The sequence below is a fragment of the Oncorhynchus nerka genome, linkage group LG13, assembly GCF_034236695.1.
Source record: "Oncorhynchus nerka isolate Pitt River linkage group LG13, Oner_Uvic_2.0, whole genome shotgun sequence".
Classification (NCBI taxonomy): Eukaryota; Metazoa; Chordata; class Actinopteri; order Salmoniformes; family Salmonidae; genus Oncorhynchus; species Oncorhynchus nerka.
Window position 1 is genome coordinate 102,611,772 of NC_088408.1, and position 17,387 is coordinate 102,629,158.

Consider the following 17,387-nt stretch of genomic DNA (forward strand, 5'->3'; position numbering starts at 1 on the left):
TCCTAACCTGCTGCTACGTCAGTTCTCCTAACCTGCTGCTACGTCAGTTCTCCTAACCTGCTGCTACGTCAGTTCTCCTAACCTGCTGCTACGTCAGTTCTCCTAACCTGCTGCTACGTCAGTTCTCCTAACCTGCTGCTACGTCAGTTCTCCTAACCTGCTGCTCACGTCAGTTCTCCTAACCTGCTGCTACGTCAGTTCTCCTAACCTGCTGCTACGTCAGTTCTCTAACCTGCTGCACGTCAGTTCTCTAACCTGCTGCTACGTCAGTTCTCCTAACCTGCTGCTACGTCAGTTCTCCTAACCTGCTGCCACGTCAGTTCTCCTAACCTGCTGCTACGTCAGTTCTCCTAACCTGCTGCTACGTCAGTTCTCCTAACCTGCTGCACGTCAGTTCTCCTAACCTGCTGTCAGTTCTCCTAACCTGCTGCTACGTCAGTTCTCCTAACCTGCTGCACGTCAGTTCTCTAAGTTCTCAGTTCTCTAACCTGCTGCTACGTCAGTTCTCCTAACCTGCTGCTACGTCAGTTCTCCTAACCTGCTGCTACGTCAGTTCTCCTAACCTGCTGCCACGTCAGTTCTCTAAGCTTCTCCTAACCTGCTGCTACGTCAGTTCTCCTAACCTGCTGCTACGTCAGTTCTCCTAACCTGCTGCTACGTCAGTTCTCCTAACCTGCTGCTACGTCAGTTCTCCTAACCTGCTGCCGTCAGTTCTCCTAACCTGCTGCTACGTCAGTTCTCCTAACCTGCTGCTACGTCAGTTCTCTAACCCTGCTGTTCTCTAACGTCAGTTCTCCTAACCTGCTGCCACGTCAGTTCTCCTAACCTGCTGCTAACGTCAGTTTCTCAGTTAACCTGCTGCTACGTCAGTTCTCCTAACCTGCTGCTACGTCAGTTCTCCTAACCTGCTGCCACGTCAGTTCTCCTAACCTGCTGCTACGTCAGTTCTCCTAACCTGCTGCTACGTCAGTTCTCCTAACCTGCTGCTCGTCAGTTCTCTAACCTGCTGCTTCAGTTCTCCTAACCTGCGTCAGTTCTCTAACCTGCTGCTACGTCAGTTCTCCTAACCTGCTGCTACGTCAGTTCTCCTAACCTGCTGCCACGTCAGTTCTCTAACCTGCTGCCACGTCAGTTCTCCTAACCTGCTGCTACGTCAGTTCTCCTAACCTGCTGCTACGTCAGTTCTCCTAACCTGCTGCTCACGCTCAGTTCTCCTAACCTGCTGCTCGTCAGTTCTCCTAACCTGCTGCTACGTCAGTTCTCCTAACCTGCTGCTCACGTTCTCCAGTTCTCCTAACCTGCTGCGTCAGTTCTCTAAGTTCTCTCTAACCTGCTGCTACGTCAGTTCTCAGTTCTCCTAACCTGCTGCTACGTCAGTTCTCCTAACCTGCTGCTACGTCAGTTCTCCTAACCTGCTGCTAACCTGCTGCTACGTCAGTTCTCCTAACCTGCTGCTCGTCAGTTCTCCTAACCTGCTGCTCTAACCTGCGTCAGTTCTCTAACCTGCTGCCACGTCAGTTCTCCTAACCTGCTGCTAACCGTCAGTTCTCCTAACCTGCTGCTAACCTGCTCAGTTCTCTAACCTGCTGCTACGTCAGTTCTCCTAACCTGCTGCTACGTCAGTTCTCCTAACCTGCTGCTACGTCTAAGTTCTCCTAACCTGCTGCTCCTAACCGTCAGTTCTCCTAACCTGCTCAGCTAACCTGCTGCCACGTCAGTTCTCCTAACCTGCTGCTACGTCAGTTCTCCTAACCTGCTGCTACGTCAGTTCTCCTAACCTGCTGCTACGTCAGTTCTCCTAACCTGCTGCTACGTCAGTTCTCCTAACCTGCTGCTACGTCAGTTCTCCTAACCTGCTGCTACGTCAGTTCTCCTAACCTGCTGCTCACGTCAGTTCTCCTAACCTGCTGCTACGTCAGTTCTCCTAACCTGCTGCAGTTCTCCTAACCGTCAGTTCTCCTAACCTGCTGCTACGTCAGTTCTCCTAACCTGCTGCTACGTCAGTTCTCCTAACCCTGTTCTCCTAACCTGCTCGTCAGTTCTCCTAACCTGCTGCTAACCGCTCAGTTCTCCTAACCTGCTGCCACGCCAGCTAACCTGCTGCCACGTCAGTTCTCCTAACCTGCTGCTACGTCAGTTCTCCTAACCTGCTGCTACGTCAGTTCTCCTAACCTGCTGCTACGTCAGTTCTCCTAACCTGCTGCTCCTAACGTCAGTTCTCCTAACCTGCTGCTACGTCAGTTCTCTAACCTGCTGCTACGTCAGTTCTCTAACCTGCTGCTACGTCAGTTCTCCTAACCTGCTGCTACGTCAGTTCTCCTAACCTGCTGCTACGTCAGTTCTCCTAACCTGCTGCTGCCACGTCAGTTCTCCTAACCTGCTGCTCGTCAGTTCTCTAACCTGCTGCAGTTCTCTAACCTGCTCAGTTCTCCTAACCTGCTGCTACGTCAGTTCTCCTAACCTGCTGCTCGTCAGTTCTCCTAACCTGCTGCTACGTCAGTTCTCCTAACCTGCTGTTCTCCTAACCGTCAGTTCTCCTAACCTGCTGCACGTCAGTTCTCCTAACCTGCTGCTACGTCAGTTCTCCTAACCTGCTGCTACGTCAGTTCTCCTAACCTGCTGCTACGTCAGTTCTCCTAAGTTCAGTTCTCCTAACCTGCTGCTACGTCAGTTCTCCTAACCTGCTGCTACGTCAGTTCTCCTAACCTGCTGCTACGTCAGTTCTCCTAACCTCTCCTAACCTGCTGCACGTCAGTTCTCCTAACCTGCTGCTACGTCAGTTCTCCTAACCTGCTGCTACGTCAGTTCTCCTAACCTGCTGCTACGTCAGTTCTCCTAACCTGCTGCTACGTCAGTTCTCCTAACCTGCTGCTACGTCAGTTCTCCTAACCTGCTGCTACGTCAGTTCTCCTAACCTGCTGCTACGTCAGTTCTCCTAACCTGCTGCTACGTCAGTTCTCCTAACCTGCTGCTACCTCAGTTCTCCTAACCTGCTGCTACCTCAGTTTTCCTAACCTGCTACAAAAGGTGCATCCCTTCTTGCCATGACCGGCTGGCCCTGGTGTTCCTAGACAGTTGTGTTATTTATTAGGCCTAATTACAATGTTCATGCCTAGGCTACATTACATTAGAGAGGCATAGATTACATTTAAAAACAGCTGTGTGTTATTTAATAATTAAAACGTTAATAAAATAATAAATATTAGTCTATAGGACAGGTAGTTTGCAAATTGTATTATACAAATATTGTATTTTTAAGTTTTTATGACTGGGTAGGCAACTTGTTCTTCTAGGCTTAACTATTTTGTCTTGTTTTTAAATGATATTAATTTATGATTTTATAAGAGGAGTAAAGATGCAATGTCTTGCTCTTCAATTAAACACTCATTTCTACTGTTGAAATGGATTCCAATAATGTAACTGTGATTTTGAGCATCGTGGGTGGAAGTCCTAATATGGATGTCCGGTCAATTTCTCAAATGTCCGTTTAAATTTAAATTATTTCGGGTCACGTTGTCCCGGTGACAAATATTCCTCACTGAAGACCTCTCAAGCACGTACAGCAGGACCGGCTAACTTTCCCACTCTGGCTAGCTGGCTAATACTCTCTCTTTACAGAGGGACTTTTTAACAGTAAAAATCATTGTTTCATCATCATCAGAGGGGCCGGTGGCGTGGACTAGAGGGGCCGGTGGCGTTGACTAGAGGGGCCGGTGGCGTGGACTAGAGGGGCCGGTGGCGTGGACTAGAGGGGCCGGTGGCGTGGACTAGAGGGGCCGGTGGCGTGGACTAGAGGGGCCGGTGGCGACTGGACTAGAGGGCCGGTGGCGTGGACTAGAGGGGCCGGTGGCGTGGACTAGAGGGGCCGGTGGCGTGGACTAGAGGGGCCGGTGGCGTGGACTAGAGGGGCCGGTGGCGTGGACTAGAGGGGCCGGTGGCGTGGACTAGAGGGGCCGGTGGCGTGGACTAGAGGGGCCGGTGGCGTGGACTAGAGGGGCCGGTGGCGTGGACTAGAGGGGCCGGTGGCGTGGACTAGTGGGGCCGGTGGCGTGACTAGAGGGGCCGGTGGCGTGACTAGAGGGGCCGGTGGCGTGGACAGAGGGGCCGGTGGCGTGACTAGAGGGGCCGGTGGCGTGGACTAGAGGGGCCGGTGGCGTGGACTAGAGGGGCCGGTGGCGTGGACTAGAGGGGCCGGTGGCGTGGACTAGAGGGGCCGGTGGCGTGGACTAGAGGGGCCGGTGGCGTCGCCGGTGGTGAACTCAACAGGGATCTTGTGATATTCAGCTGTCTGAAAAGCCCTTTGATGTTAAACCTGTGTCAGCGGTTACCAGATAGCCTTTGTAAAGGGAAACACTGTTGTTTAGCACTGCAAATCATAATACTCAAGTTCTGATTTTGAGACGAGATTTAATTGTGTGTTTTAGATCCGTTTGCTGTGAAGAGGAACGTGGCTCGTACATTGAACAGCCAACAGATGTACGAGTACATCCTCCACTGCCTCAAATCGACCTACAAGTACTTCGCCTTGCCCCTCAGCCTTCCATCAGCCAACCACAAGATGGCAGGGCCTCGAGGAGCTAATGCCAAGCAAGGGCCTCGTCAGAAGGCTCCGAGTGGCGTGAGCCGTGTCCAATCAGGGTTGAGCAGTCTCAAACTGGAGTCTCAGGCAGCCAATGGGCAGAAAGGAGAGGCGGGCTTTAAGCAGGACTCTGACTGTATGGTGGAGGAAGAGGAGGAGAGCCCTTCAGACTCTGATAACGAAGGAGAGAAAGAAGATGAGGATTTGGGGAAGAACAGCCTATCGGAGGAGGAAGAGGAGGATGAAGAGCTAGATGAGGAAGTATATCCCAGACATCACCTAGACAGTGTGAACACGGAGGACGAAGAGCTGTTCCCATTGGACGAGGTCTCGGAGGAGCTTCTCTCAGACGAGGAGGGGCCAGACCTAGACACTCCCAGTTCAATGGACGAGGAGGAGGTAGCCTCGCCCAAACAGGATGTGCTTGACAACAAGGACGAGGGGGCCAGTGGTCTCTGCTATGGCTTCATCAGACAGGCCTTCACCCGTGGAAAGGTAGGTAGATATGAGAGCATGTGATCAACTCAACGAGGTATAACCAATGAAATATACAGGACACAACAGCATGCTTGAAGTACAGTACCAGTCGAAAGTTTGGACACACCTAGTCATTCAAGGGTTTTTCTTTATTTTTTACTATTTTCTACTTTGTAGAATAATAGTAAAGACATCAAAACTATGAAATGACACATATGGAATCATGTAGTAACCAAAAAAAGTGTTAAACTAATCAAACATTATTTTAAATTAGATTGTTCAAAGTTTTGCACAGTCTTGACATTCTCTCAACCAGCTTCATAAGGCAGTCACCTGGAATGCATTTCAACTAACAGGTGTGCCTTGTAAAAAGTTAATTTGTGGAATATCTTTCTTCCTTTAATGCGTTTGACCCAGTCGTGTTGTGACAAGGTAGGGGTGGTATACAGGAGATGGGGATGGTATACAGGAGATAGCCCTATTTGGTAAAAGACCCAAGTCCGTATTTTTGTAAGAACAGCTCAAATAAGCAAAGACATGAAGCAGAGGTAACTTTGGGTCTTCCTTTCCTGTGGCGGTCCTCATGAGAGTCAGTTTCATCATAGCGCTTGATGGTTTTTGCGACTGCACTTTAAGGAACTTTCACAGTTCGTTACATTTTCCGGATTGGATAAGTTCATTAGAGTTAAATGCACCTCAGATTGCAGCCCAAATAAATGCTTCACAGAGTTCAAGTAACAGACACATCTCAACATCAACTAGTTAGAGGAGACTGTGTGAATCAGGCCTTCATGGTCGAATTGCTGTAAAGAAACCACTACTAAAGGACATCAGTAATAAGAAGAGACTTGCTTGGGCCAAGAAACACGAGCAATGGACATTAGACCGGTGAAATCTGGCCTTTGGTCGGATGAGTCCAAATTTGAGAGTTTTGATTCCAACCGCCGTGTCTTTGTGAGACACAGAGTAGGTGAACAAATTATCTCTGCATGTGTGGTTCCCACCGTGAAGCATGGAGGAGGAGGTGTGATGGTGTGGGGGTGCATTGCTGGTGACACTGCCACCGGTCCCTCATTGCTGGTCTGATTTATTTAGAATTCAAGTCACACTTAACCAGCATGGCTACCACAGCATTCTGCAGAGATACAGCCTCCCATCTGGTTTGGGCTTAGTGGGACTATTATTTGTTTTTCAACAGGATAATGACCCAACACACCTCCAGACTGTTCAAGGGCTATTTGAACAAGGAGAGTGATGGAGTGATGCATCAGATGACCTGGCCTCCACAATCACCCGACCTCAACCCAATTGAGATGGTTTGGGATGAGTTGGACCGCAGAGTGAAGGAAAAGCAGCCAATAAGTACTAAGCATAAGTGGGAACTCCTTCAAAACGGTTGGAAAATCATTCCAGGTGAAGCTGGTTGAGAGAATGCCAAGAGTGCAAAGCTGTCAAGGCAAAGGGTGGCAACTTAGAATCTCAACATTTTAAATATATTTTGATTTAATGATGATTCCATATTGATGAACACATGATTCCATATTGATGAACACACGATTCCATATTGATGAACACACGATTCCATATTGATGAACACACGATTCCATATTGATGAACACATGATTCCATATTGATGAACACATGATTCCATATTGATGAACACATGATTCCATATTGATGAACACATGATTCCATATTGATGAACACGTGATTCCATATTGTGTTATTTCATAGTTTTGATGTCTTCACTATTATTCTACAATGTAGAAAACAGTAAAAATAAAGACAAACCGTTGACTGAGTAGGTGTTCTAAAACCCTTGACTGGTACTGTAGGTGGGCGGAGATGGTGTGTCCACCAGGTATCGTATGCATCAAGTGTCTCTGTTGGAGGACTGATTTTAGGATCAGTTTGAACTTTCTAGATACAATAATTTAATCGGAGAGGGAAAATTGAAGTGAGAGGGATAACTGGGCCCAAAATCTGTGTTCTCCATTCGATGGGTTTTATAGTTTTTTTTTTTTCGCAAGCAGTAAGTTTTTGTTCTTTAGGGTCAATGAGTGTTACATTTGGTTAGCATGAAAATGTAATGGTTTATTTGCTACGTGTGGCTTATTTGATGTAATATAAGTTCTGTAATGCTTATAGGTTGTTATAAGTATACTGATATTAGTTGGACACGTGACACCTCGGCAACTTTCACCAAAAACACTATTTCAGAGTTGTCTGGTCGTCACTAGATACCACAGCCGCATATTTCTACAATTTCTCTCCTTAAAATGTTATATTAAGCCTAACGTTAACCACACTGATGACCTTTTGGCCTTAATTTAAGTTTTTATTTTATTTTATTTTTACGATACAGCCAATTTTGACTTTGTGGCTCTGGTAACTAGTGGAAAACAATTGTGCCTGTTCATGGGCTTATCTACGCTCTCATTGGCTAGAATGGTCCCACCTGATCTTGCCGCCTCCCGACTGCCTTCCATTTCTGTAGAATTGTATTTGCATTGTTATTGGCCAGTAGAGTATCAGGTCAATATAATGGATAACCTGTGATTTACATTGATGGACAGAGGGGACCTGATCCTAGATCACCACTCCTACTGAGACTCTTTATGACCTGATCCTAGATCACCACTCCTACTGAGACTCTTTATGACCTGATCCTAGATCAATACTCCTACTGAGACTCTTTATGACCTGATCCTAGATCACCACTCCTACTGAGACTCTTTATGACCTGATCCTAGATCCCCACTCCTACTGAGACTCTTTATGACCTGATCCTAGATCACCACTCCTACTGAGACTCTTTATGACCTGATCCTAGATCACCACTCCTACTGAGACTCTTTATGACCTGATCCTAGATCACCACTCCTACTGAGACTCTTTATGACCTGATCCTAGATCACCACTCCTACTGAGACTCTTTATGACCTGATCCTAGATCCCCACTCCTACTGAGACTCTTTATGACCTGATCCTAGATCACCACTCCTACTGAGACTCTTTATGACCTGATCCTAGATCACCACTCCTACTGAGACTCTTTATGACCTGATCCTAGATCACCACTCCTACTGAGACTCTTTATGACCTGATCCTAGATCAATACTCCTAATCATTTCTCCCCTGTCGTCAGTAGTAGATCAGATCTGCACTGTGTCAGTCTCTAACCCCGTGTGTTTGTGTGTCAGTCTCTAACCCTGTGTGTTTGTGTGTCAGTCTCTAACCGTGTGTGTGTGTGTCAGTCCCATCCAGTGTCAATCTCTAACCCTGTGTGTCAGTCTCTAACCCTGTGTGTCAGTCTCTAACCCTGTGTGTCAGTCTCTAACCCTGTGTGTCAGTCTCTAACCCTGTGTGTCAGTCTCTAACCCTGTGTGACAGTCTCTAACCCTGTGTGTCAGTCTCTAACCCTGTGTGTCAGTCTCTAACCCTGTGTGTCAGTCTCTAACCCTGTGTGACAGTCTCTAACCCTGTGTGTCAGTCTCTAACCCTGTGTGTCAGTCTCTAACCCTGTGTGTCAGTCTCTAACCCTGTGTGTCAGTCTCTAACCCTGTGTGTCAGTCTCTAACCCTGTGTGTCAGTCTCTAACCCTGTGTGTTTGTGTGTCACTCTCTAACCCTGTGTGTTTGTGTGTCACTCTCTAACCCTGTGTGTTTGTGTGTCACTCTCTAACCCTGTGTGTGTGTGTCACTCTCTAACCCTGTGTGTGTGTCACTCTCTAACCCTGTGTGTCAGTCTCTAACCCTGTGTGTTTGTGTCACTCTCTAACCCTGTGTGTTTGTGTCACTCTCTAACCCTGTGTGTGTGTGTGTCACTCTCTAACCCTGTGTGTGTGTGTGTCACTCTCTAACCCTGTGTGTGTGTGTGTCAGTCTCTAACCCTGTGTGTGTGTGTGTCAGTCTCTAACCCTGTGTGTGTGTGTGTCAGTCTCTAACCCTGTGTGTGTGTGTGTCAGTCTCTAACCCTGTGTGTGTGTGTGTCAGTCTCTAACCCTGTGTGTGTGTGTCACTCTCTAACCCTGTGTGTGTGTGTGTCACTCTCTAACCCTGTGTGTTTGTGTCACTCTCTAACCCTGTGTGTGTGTCACTCTCTAACCCTGTGTGTTTGTGTCACTCTCTAACCCTGTGTGTGTGTCACTCTCTAACCCTGTGTGTTTGTGTGTCAGTCTCTAACCCTGTGTGTGTGTGTGTCAGTCTCTAACCCTGTGTGTGTGTGTGTCAGTCTCTAACCCTGTGTGTGTGTGTGTCAGTCTCTAACCCTGTGTGTGTGTGTCAGTCTCTAACCCTGTGTGTGTGTGTGTGTGTGTCAGTCTCTAACCGTGTGTGTGTGTGTGTCAGTCTCTAACCCTGTGTGTGTGTGTCAGTCTCTAACCCTGTGTGTGTGTGTGTCAGTCTCTAACCCTGTGTGTGTGTTTGTCACTCTCTAACCCTGTGTGTGTGTGTGTGTCACTCTCTAACCCTGTGTGTGTGTGTGTCACTCTCTAACCCTGTGTGTGTGTGTGTCAGTCTCTAACCGTGTGTGTGTCAGTCTCTAACCCTGTGTGTGTGTGTCAGTCTCTAACCCTGTGTGTGTGTGTCAGTCTCTAACCCTGTGTGTGTGTGTGTCAGTCTCTAACCGTGTGTGTGTGTGTGTGTGTCAGTCTCTAACCCTGTGTGTTTGTCACTCTCTAACCCTGTGTGTGTGTTTGTCACTCTCTAACCCTGTGTGTGTGTTTGTCACTCTCTAACCCTGTGTGTGTCAGTCTCTAACCCTGTGTGTGTGTCAGTCTCTAACCCTGTGTGTGTGTCAGTCTCTAACCCTGTGTGTGTGTGTCAGTCTCTAACCCTGTGTGTGTGTGTCAGTCTCTAACCCTGTGTGTTTGTGTGTCACTCTCTAACCCTGTGTGTTTGTGTGTCACTCTCTAACCCTGTGTTTGTTTGTCACTCTCTAACCCTGTGTGTTTGTGTGTCAGTCCCATACAGTGGTGTGTAGTGTGTGTAAGCGGGACGGCCATCTAAAGAAAGACTGTCCTGAAGACTTCCAGAGGGTTCAGCTAGCCCCTCTCCCTCCCATGACACCTGCCTTCCTCAAAACACTCAACACCGTCTGCCAGCAGTGCTACCGTAAGTCTGTGTGTGTGTGTGTGTGTGTGTGTGTGTGTGTGTGTGTGTGACCTGCTCTTCAAATGATGTGTTCTGTCTCGTTGTATGTACCGTTCCAGTTATAATTTACTGAATTTCCCAGGAGACTTTGCTCCAGATGATGTGGAGCTGGGAGTGAGAGAACACATCCTGCAGGACCTGGAGAGCTTCGTCAAACGACAGTTCACAGGTGAGACAGCACATTGTTCCCTCTGAACAGGTGAGACGGCACGTTGTTCCCTCTGAACAGGTGAGACGGCACGTTGTTCCCTCTGAACAGGTGAGACGGCACGTTGTTCCCTCTGAACAGGTGAGACGGCACGTTGTTCCCTCTGAACAGGTGAGACGGCACGTTGTTCCCTCTGAACAGGTGAGACGGCACGTTGTTCCCTCTGAACAGGTGAGACGGCACGTTGTTCCCTCTGAACAGGTGAGACGGCACGTTGTTCCCTCTGAACAGGTGAGACGGCACGTTGTTCCCTCTGAACAGGTGAGACGGCACGTTGTTCCCTCTGAACAGGTGAGACGGCACGTTGTTCCCTCTGAACAGGTGAGACGGCACGTTGTTCCCTCTGAACAGGTGAGACGGCACGTTGTTCCCTCTGAACAGGTGAGACGGCACGTTGTTCCCTCTGAACAGGTGAGACGGCACGTTGTTCCCTCTGAACAGGTGAGACGGCACGTTGTTCCCTCTGAACAGGTGAGACGGCACGTTGTTCCCTCTGAACACGTTGTTCCCTCTGAACAGGTGAGACGGCACGTTGTTCCCTCTGAACAGGTGAGACGGCACGTTGTTCCCTCTGAACAGGTGAGACGGCACGTTGTTCCCTCTGAACAGGTGAGACGGCACGTTGTTCCCTCTGAACAGGTGAGACGGCACGTTGTTCCCTCTGAACAGGTGAGACGGCACGTTGTTCCCTCTGAACAGGTGAGACGGCACGTTGTTCCCTCTGAACAGGTGAGACGGCACGTTGTTCCCTCTGAACAGGTGAGACGGCACGTTGTTCCCTCTGAACAGGTGAGACGGCACGTTGTTCCCTCTGAACAGGTGAGACGGCACGTTGTTCCCTCTGAACAGGTGAGACGGCACGTTGTTCCCTCTGAACAGGTGAGACGGCACGTTGTTCCCTCTGAACAGGTGAGACGGCACGTTGTTCCCTCTGAACAGGTGAGACGGCACGTTGTTCCCTCTGAACAGGTGAGACGGCACGTTGTTCCCTCTGAACAGGTGAGACGGCACGTTGTTCCCTCTGAACAGGTGAGACGGCACGTTGTTCCCTCTGAACGTCGTCAAATCAAATGTTGATATCTCATTTCAGCTGATATCTCAAAGTCCTGTACAGAAACCCAGCCTAAAACCCCAAACAGCAAGCAATGCAGGTGTAGAAGCACGGTGGCTAGGAAAAATTCCCTAGAAAGGCCAAACCCTAGGAAGAAACCTAGAGAGGAACCAGGCTATGAGGGGTGGCCAGTCCTCTTCTGGCTGTGCCGGGTGGAGATTATAAACCTAGAGAGGAACCAGGTTATGAGGGGTGGCCAGTCCTCTTTTGGCTGTACCGGGTGGAGATTATAAACCTAGAGAGGATGCAGGTTATGAGGGGTGGAGATTATAAACCTAGAGGAACCAGGTTATGAGGGGTGGCCAGTCCTCTTCTGGCTGTGCCGGGTGGAGATTATAACAGAACATGGCCAAGATGTTCAAATGTTCATAAATGACCAGCAGGGTCAAATAATAATAATCACAGGCAGAACAGTTTAAACTGGAGCAGCAGCATGGCCAGGTGGACTGGGGACAGCAAGGAGTCATCATGCCAGGTAGTCCTGAGACATGGTCCTAGGGCTCAGGTCCTCCTAGAGAGAGCATACTTAAATTCACACAGGACACCAGATAGGACAAAGGAAAGGAAAGGAAAGGAAGGAAAGCTTTGTCCATCGAAGAAGTGAAGAAATTTCCACTCGATGTGGTAGCCGATGTTCAGAGGATTTGTTTTATAGCTGTTTGTTCCAGACTTACACTGACTAGTGATTGATTGATTAACAGGTTCCAGACTTACACTGACTAGTGATTGATTGATTAACAGGTTCCAGACTTACACTGACTAGTGATTGATTGATTGACAGGTGCCAGACTTACACTGACTAGTGATTGATTGATTGACAGGTGCCAGACTTACACTGACTAGTGATTGATTGATTAACAGGTTCCAGACTTACACTGACTAGTGATTGATTGATTAACAGGTTCCAGACTTAGACTGATTGTCGATTGATTGATTGACAGGTGCCAGACTGAGGCTGTTTGGTTCGTCTAAGAACGGCTTCGGCTTCAAGCAGAGTGACCTGGACATCTGTATGGTGCTGGACGGACAGGAGACCGCTGAAGTAATCTATTGTATCTTCTCTCTCCCTGCCTCTCTCTCTGTCTCTCTGTCTCTCTGTCTCTCTCTCTATCTCTCTCTGCCTCTCTCTCTCTCTCTCTGCCTCTCTCTCTCTCTCTCTCTCTCTGCCTCTCTCTCTCTCTCTCTCTCTCTCTGCCTCTCTCTCTCTCTTTCTCTGCCTCTCTCTCTCTCTCTCTCTCTCTGCCTCTCTCTCTCTCTGCCTCTCTCTCTCTCTCTCTGCCTCTCCCTGCCTCTCTCTCTCTCTCTCTCTCTGCCTCTCTCTCTCTCTCTCTCTGCCTCTCTCTCTCTCTCTCTCTGCCTCTCTCTCTCTCTCTCTCTCTGCCTCTCTCTCTCTCTCTCTCTCTCTGCCTCTCTCTCTCTCTCTCTCTCTCTGCCTCTCTGTCTCTCTCTCTCTCTCTCTGCCTCTCTGTCTCTCTCTCTGCCTCTCTCTCTCTCTCTCCTGCCTCTCTCTCTCTCTCTCTCTCTGCCTCTCTCTCTCTCTCTCTCTGCCCTCTCTCTCTCTCTCTCTCTGCCTCTCTCTCTCTCTCTCTCTGCCTCTCTCTCTCTCTCTGCCTCTCTCTCTCTGCCTCTCTCTCTCTCTCTCTCTGCCTCTCTCTCTCTCTCTCTCTCTGCCTCTCTCTCTCTCTCTCTCTCTGCCTCTCTCTCTCTCTCTCATCTTTCTCTCTCTCTCTCTCTCTCTCTCTCTGCCTCTCTCTCTCTCTCTCTCTCTCTCTCTCTCTCTGCCTCTCTCTCTCTCTCTCTCTCTCTCTCTCTCTGCCTCTCTCTCTCTCTCTCTCTCTCTCTCTCTCTCTGCCTCTCTCTCTCTCTCTCTCTCTCTCTCTCTCTCTCTCTCTCTCTCTCTGCCTCTCTCTGCCTCTCTCTGCCTCTCTCTCTCTCTCTCTGCCTCTCTCTCTCTCTCTCTGCCTCTCTCTCTCTCTCTCTGCCTCTCTTCTCTCTCTCTTCTCCCTCTCGCTCTGCCTCTCTTCTCCCTCTCGCTCTGCCTCTCTTCTCCCTCTCGCTCTGCCTCTCTTCTCCCTCTCGCTCTGCCTCTCTTCTCTCTCTCGCTCTGCCTCTCTTCTCCCTCTCGCTCTGCCTCTCTTCTCCCTCTCGCTCTGCCTCTCTTCTCCCTCTCGCTCTGCCTCTCTTTTATATAATATACTATATTAGCAGACACTTTTATCCAAAGCAATTATTGCTCTCTTACTCACTCACATCAAGACAACCATTGTCTCTAGTGATAAACCACTGTAAATCCTATAAACCAGGGGTGTCAAACTCTTTCCACGGAGGGCCTAGTGTCAGCAGGTTTTTTTCCTTTCAGTTAAGACCTAGACAACCAGGTGAGGGGAGTTCCTTAGTTATTAGTGACCTTAATTCATCAGTCAAGTAGAAGGGAGGAGTGTGAACCTGCAGACACTTGGCCCTCTGTGGAATGAGTTTGACATGTGCTGTAAACCAACCTCTTCTGCAGAAATGATTTGGTTCAAAACAGGTTTTGTCTCCTGCAGGGTCTGGACTGTATCAGCATTATAGAGTCTCTGGCCAGACTGCTGAGGAAACACCCAGGTCAGTGTCTGGACCCTGTGATAATGTAGAGTATGGGTCAGTGTCTGGACACGACCCTGTGATAATGTAGAGTATGGGTCAGCGTCTGGACCCTGTGATAATGCAGAGTATGGGTCAGTGTCTGCACCCTGTGATAATGTAGAGTATGGGTCAGTGTCTGGACACGACCCTGTGATAATGTAGAGTATGTGTCAGTGTCTGGACCCTGTGATAATGTAGAGTATGGGTCAGTGTCTGGACACGACCCTGTGATAATGCAGAGTATGGGTCAGTGTCTGGACCCTGTGATAATGTAGAATATGGGTCAGTGTCTGGACCCTGTGATAATGTAGAGTATGGGTCAGTGTCTGCACCCTGTGATAATGTAGAATATGGGTCAGTGTCTGGACCCTGTGATAATGTAGAATATGGGTCAGTGTCTGGACCCTGTGATAATGTAGAGTATGGGTCAGTGTCTGGACACGACCCTGTGATAATGTAGAGTATGGGTCAGTGTCTGGACCCTGTGATAATGTAGAGTATGGGTCAGTGTCTGGACCCTGTGATAATGTAGAGTATGGGTCAGTGTCTGGACCCTGTGATAATGTAGAGTATGGGTCAGTGTCTGGACACGACCCTGTGATAATGTAGAGTATGGGTCAGTGTCTGGACCCTGGGATAATGTAGAGTATGGGTCAGTGTCTGGACACGACCCTGTGATAATGCAGAGTATGGGTCAGTGTCTGGACCCTGTGATAATGTAGAATATGGGTCAGTGTCTGGACCCTGTGATAATGTAGAGTATGGGTCAGTGTCTGCACCCTGTGATAATGTAGAGTATGGGTCAGTGTCTGCACCCTGTGATAATGTAGAGTATGGGTCAGTGTCTGCACCCTGTGATAATGTAGAGTATGGGTCAGTGTCTGGACACGACCCTGTGATAATGTAGAATATGGGTCAGCGTCGACACGACCTTGCGATAATGTAGAGTATGGGTCAGCGTCTGGACCCTGCGATAATGTAGAGAATGGGTCGGCGTCTGGACCCTGCGATAATGTAGAGTATGGGTCGGCGTCTGGACCCTGCGATAATGTAGAGAATGGGTCGGCGTCTGGACCCTGCGATAATGTAGAGTATGGGTCGGCGTCTGGACCCTGCGATAATGTAGAGTATGGGTCGGCGTCTGGACCCTACGATAATGTAGAGTATGGGTCAGCGTCTGGACACGACCCTGTGATAATGTAGAGTATGGGTCGGCGTCGGGACCCTGTGATAATGTAGAGTATGGGTCAGCGTCTGGACACGACCCTGTGATAATGTAGAGTATGAATTCTCCATATAGTCCCCTTGTACTGCTCTACTGTGCATCTGTAAGCCTGTGTCGATGTGGGAGGCTTTATCTGACATGTTCCTGTGGCCCCAGGTCTGAGGAACATCCTCCCCATCACCACGGCTAAGGTCCCCATCGTTAAGTTCTACCACGCCAGGACCGGCCTGGAGGGAGACATCAGCCTCTACAACACGCTGGTGAGAGGAACACACACCTGGTTGGTCATGTGGGAGCAGGAAGCAGTGACTGAACCCTTTAAAAATTTTTTTTTTAAATTCTCTCTCTTGGCTATCAGGCCTTACACAACACGCGTCTGTTGGCGTCCTACGCTGCCATCGACCCCCGAGTCAAGATGCTGTGTTATGTCACGAAGGTCTTTGCCAAGGTATGTCCCACCAGTTTACAGCTGAGATGAGATAGTCACACAACCCACTGAAAGGTTTTGATGGTGATCAACTTCCTATGAGTTTAACCTGATGAACAAGCTGATGATAGGATATAGAGTATTCTCCCCAATATCCATGTTGTCCCCTGGTCTAGTTAAAGGGGATGTTTTAATATCTATGTGGTCCCCTGGTCTAGTTAAAGGGGATGTTTTAATATCTAGGTTGTCCCCTGGTCTAGTTAAAGGGGATGTTTTAATATCTATGTTGTCCCCTGGTCTAGTTAAAGGGGATGTTTTAATATCTGTTGTCCCCAGGTCTAGTTAAAGGGGATGTTTTAATAGATAGGTTGTCCCCTGGTCTAGTTAAAGGGGATGTTTTAATATCTGTTGTCCCCTGGTCTAGTTAAAGGGGATGATTTAATATCTATGTTGTCCCCTGGTCTAGTTAAAGGGGATGTTTTAATATCTATGTGGTCCCCAGGTCTAGTTAAAGGGGATGTTTTAATATCTGTTGTCCCCAGGTCTAGTTAAAGGGGATGTTTTAATATCTATGTTGTCCCCTGGTCTAGTTAAAGGGGATGTTTTAATATCTGTTGTCCCCAGGTCTAGTTAAAGGGGATGTTTTAATATCTAGGTTGTCCCCAGGTCTAGTTAAAGGGGATGTTTTAATAGATAGGTTGTCCCCTGGTCTAGTTAAAGGTGATGTTTTAATATCTGTTGTCCCCAGGTCTAGTTAAAGGGGATGTATTAATATCTGTTGTCCCCTGGTCTAGTTAAAGGGGATGTTTTAATATCTTTTGTCCCCAGGTCTAGTTAAAGGGGATGTTTTAATATCTAGGTTGTCCCCTGGTCTAGTTAAATGGGATGTTTTAATATCTAGGTTGTCCCCTGGTCTAGTTAAAGGGGATGTTTTAATATCTAGGTTGTCCCCTGGTCTAGTTAAAGGGGATGTTTTAATATCTATGTGGTCCCCTGGTCTAGTTAAAGGGGATGTTTTAATATCTATGTTGTCCCCTGGTCTAGTTAAAGGGGATGTTTTAATATCTATGTTGTCCCCTGGTCTAGTTAAAGGGGATGTTTTAATATCTGTGGTCCCCTGGTCTAGTTAAAGGGGATGTTTTAATATCTATGTGGTCCCCTGGTCTAGTTAAAGGGGATGTTTTAATATCTAGGTTGTCCCCTGGTCTAGTTAAAGGGGATGTTTTAATATCTATGTGGTCCCCTGGTCTAGTTAAAGGGGATGTTTTAATATCTATGTGGTCCCCTGCTCTAGTTGTGTGATATCGGTGATGCGTCTCGAGGAAGTCTGTCGTCCTATGGCTTCACCCTGATGGTGCTATTCTACCTGCAACAGAGGAACCCACCTGTTATACCTGTACTACAGGAGGTAAGACAGAGAGGAACCCACCTGTTATACCTGTACTACAGGAGGTTAGACAGAGGAACCCACCTGTTATACCTGTACTACAGGAGGTAAGACAGAGAGGAACCCACCTGTTATACCTGTACTACAGGAGGTTAGACAGAGAGGAACCCACCTGTTATACCTGTACTACTACAG

General features: G+C 48.3%; 1 protein-coding gene across 1 annotated transcript in view; it reads left to right on the top strand.

Moving 5' to 3' along the window:
* Positions 1–17,387, top strand: part of tut7 (terminal uridylyl transferase 7) — a 68,847-nt gene that overhangs the window by 34,450 nt on the left and 17,010 nt on the right. The window contains exons 14-21 of the mRNA XM_065026925.1: positions 4,425–5,074; positions 10,020–10,170; positions 10,292–10,378; positions 12,470–12,570; positions 14,075–14,132; positions 15,535–15,638; positions 15,737–15,826; positions 17,100–17,213. Coding sequence (XP_064882997.1) covers positions 4,425–5,074; positions 10,020–10,170; positions 10,292–10,378; positions 12,470–12,570; positions 14,075–14,132; positions 15,535–15,638; positions 15,737–15,826; positions 17,100–17,213 — 1,355 coding nt within the window. The remainder of the gene's footprint in view (positions 1–4,424; positions 5,075–10,019; positions 10,171–10,291; positions 10,379–12,469; positions 12,571–14,074; positions 14,133–15,534; positions 15,639–15,736; positions 15,827–17,099; positions 17,214–17,387) is intronic.